This window comes from Panthera uncia, chromosome F1, assembly GCF_023721935.1.
Source record: "Panthera uncia isolate 11264 chromosome F1, Puncia_PCG_1.0, whole genome shotgun sequence".
In the NCBI taxonomy this organism is placed as follows: Eukaryota; Metazoa; Chordata; class Mammalia; order Carnivora; family Felidae; genus Panthera; species Panthera uncia.
The window spans coordinates 40,620,899-40,628,657 of NC_064813.1; the positions used below are offsets into that span (position 1 = coordinate 40,620,899).

The 7,759-nt window shown below is 54.1% G+C and overlaps 1 protein-coding gene across 1 annotated transcript; it reads left to right on the top strand.

The window, feature by feature from the left end:
• The first annotated feature begins 1,135 nt into the window (after positions 1-1,135).
• On the top strand, positions 1,136-5,350 carry BTG2 (BTG anti-proliferation factor 2). Its single transcript, XM_049634405.1, has 2 exons — positions 1,136-1,426; positions 2,693-5,350. The coding sequence occupies exons 1-2, from the start codon at positions 1,273-1,275 to the stop codon at positions 3,025-3,027; spliced, it is 489 nt and encodes a 162-aa protein (XP_049490362.1). The 5' UTR covers positions 1,136-1,272; the 3' UTR covers positions 3,028-5,350.
• Positions 5,351-7,759: the final 2,409 nt, after the last annotated feature.

Consider the following 7,759-nt stretch of genomic DNA (forward strand, 5'->3'; position numbering starts at 1 on the left):
GAAAAGGAGGAGAAACTGCTTCCTGAGGTGGTCAGCAGGGCCCAGAGTCCAAGGAAAGTAAGAATTTACAGAGGCCACTGGATTTGACTCATTTAACAAATATATATGGGGCACCCACGTATGCCGGACTCCGGGATGTGGGTTCGAAGTTCTCTGCCCATCTAGTGGACATCTGCCCAGCGCCTGTGACCGGGCCAGGTCCTGACGGTCCTGCGTGTGGATCTCGGACACTGAGGCTGGGTTCTTTCCCGAAAGAGCCCATGTTTACAAAAGCTTCAATCCACAAGGAGGAAGGACATGAGGGAGGGCTGGGGGAAGAGGGGAGGAGGAGGAAAAGGGAGTGGCCAGGAAAATGCGTGCAGTTGAGAGCAGACCACTTATTCAAAAATTTTGGCATTCAAAGGAAGGCGAGACTAGAAAAATAACTTGCGGGGACAGAAAAGTCTTGCAACACTGCTCCCACCCTTCCCCCTCAAACAGGTAAGACTTGGATGCTAGCAGGCAAGAGAAAAGGCATCGGTGTAGAGGAAGGGCAGAACATGTTTGGGGGAGACGGGATTATTGCCTAAGTAAATACAAGACTTGGTCCACATTTCCGAAGAGCCGAGAGAAACCTATTTAACAAACAGGGCAAAGCGGTTAAAAGGTGACAAAGCGTCCGAGTGATTCGTTCTGACCGTGGGCGTTGGAAAATGTGGGAGCCAGAAAAGGGGCCGCGTGGGAGAGAGAGGTGTTATCAGCGGAGGCTTCTTGGAGGAGGTGGCCGGTGACCTAAATCTGGAAGGACCGGCGGAGAGGAGAGGAGGTCCAGGCATCCTGGCCGCGAACTGGACGCAGCACTCCTCCGCCCAGAGGCTTCGGCCCCTCCCCGGCTCCCCTTTTCTCCCGGCGCCTCCCTCGGCCCGAAAGCCCGGCTCAGGTTCCCAGCACTGACGTCAGCGGGCGATGACCTCAGCGCAGGGGAGGTGGCGGGGGCGGCGGAGGGGGCGGGGGCGGGGGCAGGGGCTAGCGGCCTCGCGGCCCCGGGAGCGCGCGGGGCGGGGCCGGGCGGGCGTCAGGCCACGCCCCCATCCGCTAGCAGTAGCCAATGGGCGCCGGCGCGGGCTCCCCCGCCTCTCGGAATAGTATGAAAGGCGCGTCCCGGGTAAAGTCCCCGCAGAGCCCGAGCAGCGGCCGAGCGCACGGAGGAAGCTTGAGAAGCGGCACGTCCCACCGGACACTTGCCTCTCGCTGCTCCCCGCCGCTGCCACCGCCTCCTGAGCCGAGCAAGACATGAGCCAGGCCCGCTGGACCGGGAAGAGAACAGACATGCTTCCGGAGATCGCCGCCGCCGTGGGCTTCCTCTCCAGCCTCCTGAGGACCCGGGGCTGCGTGAGCGAGCAGAGACTAAAGGTTTTCAGCGGCGCTCTCCAGGAGGCACTAACAGGTGAGCACACGCCGAGGATCCTGGCGTCCGTCGACCCCTGCCGCTGGGGCTCGGCTCCCCTTCCTGCCTTGGTCGTTTCCCTCTGCTCCCAGAGCAGGGCTCCGCTCACGAGCAGCTCCGGGACTCGGTTTCCTCCAGCCCCCGGGGCAACCCGCAGTCCCCGCAGTCCCCTGGGTCTGCGCTCGGGTCTCGGTCCGTGTCCGCTCCGGTAGGGTGCGTTCGAAGGCGCAGACCCTGGCCCTGGAGTGTGAGCCGAGTCGCGGCTTTTGCCCCGGGAGAGGAGGCACCTGCGGGCCAGAGCGCGAGCTCGTTGCCCTTACTGAGACTCTCCAGGGCGCCACGGACGACCCAGCCCGGCCAGCCAAGGGGTCATTATGGGAGAAGAAGGCGCAGTTGAGCCTTCTTAACAACTTGGGAGTCTCGGCCGTGGTTCTTCCGGCAGTGCGGGGCTGCGCTGTGCCCGGGCCGATCGTTGATTCGTTCGAAGTTGGAATCCCGGCCCCCTTTGTATGCTTGGCCCCCCTGAGCCATCTGCCACCCATTACGGTCCCGAGAAAGCCTTGTAGGTCGTAACTGCGCTCTGCTGGCTTGTGTGTTGGGGGCGGGGGCGGTGTGAAACGGGCGGTGGACAAGAGATAACCAGCCGCTGCCAGACTTACCTCCCAGCTGTTTTCCAGCCGGTTGGCCGACGGTGTTGGGCAGCGATAGCCATCTCCAAACGTGCCCACACAGATCCTGCCTTCTGAGGAGCAACATATGTTTCATCAAAACCAACCCGATTTCGACTCCCTTAGCCACTGCTCAGGGGCTCTGGCTTTTGAAGGAGGCAGAGGGAGCCTCTAGAGCCCAGAGTGGGGGACACAATGAGTCGCTGTGGATCTGACAATGGTGGCAGCCTTCCTGGCCTCCAACTTCAGCCAGTAGGTCTCCAGCGGCCCTGTCTGGACATGCCCTCCCCAGTCTCACCCCTCCTCCTTAAACTGGGGTGTGCCAAAAGCACTGGCTACTTGGGACTGCCTCAGAGCTAGGGGACTCCCTCCCAACACACACACATCCTCCTCCTAGTGGGGGGGGGGTTTCCAGATTCCATACAATTATCTCTGCTACAGCGACAGGAGGGTCTCAGGGAGGTCCTGGAACTCATGAGAAACTACATTGCTTACTTAAAATCTCTGGGTTCCTGCCTCTCCTCCTGTCCCTTCATCCCCTTCCCCCACAGCCCAGCTGCTCTAACCAGGGCATCTCCCTCTTGTTCCGTCTCCACAGAGCACTACAAACACCACTGGTTTCCTGAGAAGCCGTCCAAGGGCTCCGGCTACCGCTGCATCCGTATCAACCACAAGATGGACCCCATCATCAGCAAGGTGGCCAGCCAGATCGGACTCAGCCAGCCCCAGCTGCACCAGCTGCTGCCCAGTGAGCTGACCCTGTGGGTGGACCCCTACGAGGTGTCCTACCGCATTGGGGAGGATGGCTCCATCTGCGTCCTGTACGAGGAGGCCCCGGTGGCAGCCTCCTATGGGCTCCTCACCTGCAAGAACCAAATGATGCTGGGCCGGAGCAGCCCCTCGAAGAACTACGTGATGGCGGTCTCCAGTTAGATCCCCCGCCAGCCCCACCAGGCACTCTACTGTACTCGTTCTGTCGTGACAACAGGCCGCTGCATACCTCAACCTGGGGAACTGTATTTTAAATGAAGAGCTATTTATATATATATATATATATATATAAATATATTATTTTTTTTAAGAAAAGGGGAGAAAAAAAAAAACCAAAAGATTTTTTTTAAAGAAAAATCCTTAAAGGGAGCTGCTTGGAAGTGGCCTCCCCAGGTGCCTTCGGAGAGAACTGTTGTGCGCTTGAGTCTGGGAACCAGCGTGTCTGCCTACGGGAGGGGGGAGTACGGGGGGGGGGGGGGCTGGCTTGGGGGGGGGGGGGAGAAGCTTGGCTGGCACCCCAAGAAGATGGGGGAGGGAGCAAGCAAGGTTAGCAACTGTGAAAGAGAGGTCAGGATCTGCCTTGCGGGGAGAAGAGGGGCTGAGCTCAAACCTCTCCCTCTCCGGAACGGGACACCTATATCCCCCTGGCCCCTCTCTTACTCAGGGGCATTCAAGCCTGGACTTAAGTTATACTATGTTGCCTAATCGTCTTTCATGTTTCTGATGAGATCCAGGGCAGAGAGTGAAAAGTCCTCTCCTGATTGCTTCTGCCCTAAGCAGCTTTTCTTGAAATCATGACTTATTTCTGATTCTGTGCTCAGGGGCCTGGTAGATGTTGCTTCCCAGCCAGGAAACAAAAGCTTTTTGTTTTGTGGGGGTCGGGGGAGTAAGGCAGGAGTTAGAGGTTATCGGGGTTGGGGCCGAAGGGAACTCTGCACGAAACCTTTGCTTTGCTGTGTGCTGCTCTGTGTGTGAGTATATGTGGTGATTAAGTTGGGGGTGATTTGCAATGGAATTTTGGGACCCAAAGAGTATCCACTGGGGATGTGTTTTTTTGTTTTGTTTTTGTTTGTTTGTTTTTTGGGGTTTTTTGGCCAAAACCCGTCTTTCTGGAATCACAGGAACGTCCTGATGCTGCTGCTGCCGCCACTATCCCTTCAAGAGTTGGCTCAAAAGCTACAGGGAACTCTAGGTTCTTTACTACTGCCTTCTTTTTAAAAGCACAACACTCCTCCCTGACTCTCCCGTTCTTCTCCCCTTCTGGTTGGGTCACGGAGCTACCCAGTTTTCCAGAACAAGAGCTCTCGACTCATTGTGCAATATGGCCTCCTGGGTCCCAGGAGAGTCTGAAGGAGACCCAGCTCTCAGAACCTCCTGGTGCCCCGGAGGGCTTCGGGAACTATCCCTCCGTCCTCAGGACTCTGGCTGGCTGGTGGGCCTCTCAGGTGTTCCTTGGCCGAATGGGAGAACTCCCCGACTTCTGCAGGACTACTTGGTATTCTTGTAGGGCTGACACTAAAAGCCAAAATCCTGGGCATTATTTTCTCCCTGGTGCTCAGAGCACCTGTGGGGAAGTTGCTGCCTCTCAGTACAACCCAGATTTGTCTGTAGACTTGTGCAATATTTACCGTGCTGGGTCGGAGCCAGTGGAAATCTATACTGGGAAGAAATCGCCTTCCTTCGGTTTTTCAGTGACATTAGTGAGGGGGTCCTCAGAAGGCCTTGAGTTTCCCAAACTCAAAATCACTTTAGAAGGACGTAGCTAGAGCGTCCGGTCTACCTGGCTACCCTCCTGTCCAGCCCACCAGGCTGTCGCCCCTTAGTGAGGAAACTTTCTTCCCTGCCCGAGGGTCCCCCACTCCACAGCCCGTCCCCTTCCCTGAATTTCTTAACCACTCACTTCTGATTCAAAGGTGCTATTTACCAAACACTGTCCCTACCCAGTCCTGCCAGTCCTGCCTCCTTTTCAACTCTAGACTCCAAGCTGCCTTCCCAGACCCTGCTTCCAGCCTTTATTGCTTTAAAGCTAACTTCAGACCCACAGACCCAAGAGCTCATTTTCTGGCCTGTGGGTTGAGACAAAGCTGTGAATCACTCACTGGATGTGGCATTGTTGCATCCTGTCCGCAAACAGATCCCTGCCTTTTTAAAAAAGAAGCAGCCTCATGGTCTCCTGCTTAATCTTTTCTCTCTTCTCTCTCTCTCTCTCTCTCTTTCTTTCTTCTTATTATTTTTTTTTAATGTTCACTTTAAAAAACAGCAAAACACCCAGAGCTGGACTGTTGAGCAGGCCTGTCTCTCCTATTAGGTAAAAAGAAATAATAGTAGCACGTTGGTAAGCTATTCTGACAGAAAAGACAAAGGTTACTAATTGTATAATAGTGTTTTTATATGGAAGAATGTACAGCTTTATGGACAAATGTACGCGCTTCTTTTTTCTTTTTTCTTTTTTTTTGGTTACTTTAATAAAAATGTAGCAGATGAAGCCGTGTGGTGTAGAGAAGCCAACATCCTCAACTCACTAAGCGTTTTCTTCCAATGCAAATCCTTTCTTGGTGTCTCATGGTATTTCTCTTCAGTTACACTCAGAAGACCTATAGCAGGTGGCTGGTGTAAAAGAAAAATCTTATTATGTGACAGAGAGCCAAGAAGTACTCCTTACCTCATTCCTTAGTGCGCATTCTCACTTCCCCGTGAAAATGCTGGACGGGACGGGGTTCTAGACTGAGCACTCTTTAGCCAGGTCTCACGCATCCTGCCCTCGCTAGGCCTCAGCTGTGTTCCCTTGTTTGTTTGTTCAGCAAGCATGTACCGTCAGTCAGTGCGAGGCATGGAACACATGACAAATGATCAAGGCTCACAGCCTGAGTCTCAGACTGAGATGGTGAGAAGGGGGCACGGAACCCCTTGCCACGCCGGGGCAGAGTTGTTGGAAAGTTCCTGGCACAGGCTCTCTTGTCATCTCTGGGACTGCCATTGGGTACCCACCATTTTTTTTTTTTTTTTAAGTTTATTTTTGAGAGAGAGACAAGAGTGCGAGCAGGGGAGGGGTAGAGAGAGGGAGACACAGAATCCGAAGCAGGCTCCAGGCTCCGAGCTGTCAGCCCAGAGCCCGACGCGGGGCTCCACCTCGCCAGCCGCGAGATCATGACTTGAGCCCAAATCAAGAAATCGGACCTTTGACGAAGCCACCCAGGTGCCCCAGTACCCACCATTCTTATTAGACAAGAGCAGTTGGGCCTCAGGATCTGGGCCCTGGAACTCAATGTATAATGGACAGCCAAGGCTACCAGTCAGCTAAAGAGCAGCTGCTCCCAACAGCAAAGATTTGAGAGCCAAAGGTTACCAATTTATTACTCCCTTTGTATGGATAGGATATATGTGAGGAAATAAGAACAGTCTTTATCATCCCCGACTCTTGGGTTCGGTCCATGAGGTTTTGACACAGGCTTCCGCACCCCACCCCCCACCTGCTGTCTCAGCAATTTCCGCTGAGGTCACAAGTACATCACTGACCTGGGCTAGTTTTTTTCTTGGCCAGAGGTGGGCTGCACTTAAACCACATTTTAAGCACATTGATTCGTGAACAGAGCCACCCCTCACCAAGGTACACGCTTCATTTCATGCCTCCATGACCCTCATGAACAAACATGCGGTTTGACCCGGGCGTCCTAGGTGGTCGGTAGGCCAGAGAGGCTGTGTGTGGTGCGTTTGGGAGGGTAGCGGAGGCCGGAAATGGGGCTGCGGGAAGCCGGCTCATCTGTATCACAAACAGAATTAGTTACAGGGACACTTGTGTCAAGAGGTCATTTGAAGGAATGGCCCCGTTTTCATTTGTAGCTTCTAGCACAAACGTCCTAGGCACTCATTTGTAAGGACCCGCCTTTTGGGATGTAAGGATGGAGTTAGGGTTGAATTTTTGCCCTTCCTGGTGTGCTATTCTTACCAGCACCTACCTTCTTCTTTCCTAAGAGGCTCCACTCATTGTTTTTCATATTGTTTAGTAAAAAGCCTGAAAGGGAGGGTTATCGGAGGCCAAGAGGACATCATCACCCACCTCTGTCTCTGAGCGGGGGAGACGGCCGCATAGCAGATTGATTTGGGGATTGTTCTCGGCTCCTGGTAGAAAAACGGTCCCTCAATTTACATGGGAGTGTTCTGTGTTGCTTACTTTAGATCTGGCCAATTTCAGTAGCGGTGGGGACTACCCCTTGGCCAGCTGGGGGTACAGGGGCTGTAGGCAGGAACAGTTTGAGTAGCAGCTGGTGGTTTTCACGTGTCCCGGGACCGGGCATTGGGTGGTTGGTCCATTCTGCTCCCAGCTTCCCCACTTGGTACACTGCGCCAGCCGGGGAGACCTGGGCTCCGTCAGCTATTTCTGGATGATAACACGCTGTCCAGAGAGTGTAGACGTGGCCTGGGAGCTACAGATTAAGAGCCCATCCCAGTTCCTGATAAGGAGGTTTGGGTGGGGGACACCTTGATGTTTCAACCAGCAAGCCCAGGGGGAAGAAACGCTCCTCTGTGAGTCTGACATCGGCCCCATAGTGGCCTTCCGGGAGCACAGATAGCGAGGACTCCTGGCTTCCAGGCCAGTACTGGCACTGAGGCCCAGCAAAGCAGGACGCAGAAGTTCTGGGCTGGGAGGGAGAATATATGGGTTGTAGCCCAGGTCCTTCCTAACCAGCTGTGGGAGTTTGGCCAAGCCCCTCAATTTTCCTGTCTCAGAAATGAGGGAGTTGGATGAAATGACCTCTGTTCCTTTCTTCAGCTTTTGATTCTAAATCATCTCCATTATCCTGGCAGTCACTGGAGGGCAAATTAGGACAATTATTATCATTATCTTCAATTAGTTGAACTGGAAGGTCATTTGGGTTGGGAAGTGAAGTAAATA

What these genes read in the sequence shown, in the direction of transcription:
- BTG2 (XM_049634405.1), top strand. Translation starts at nt 1,273, where the DNA reads ATGAGCCAGGCCCGCTGGACCGGGAAGAGAACAGACATGCTTCCGGAG. An exon ending in TCTCCAGGAGGCACTAACAG is followed by an intron (nt 1,427 to 2,692) that starts GTGAGCACACGC and finishes CCGTCTCCACAG; the next exon opens with AGCACTACAAACACCACTGG.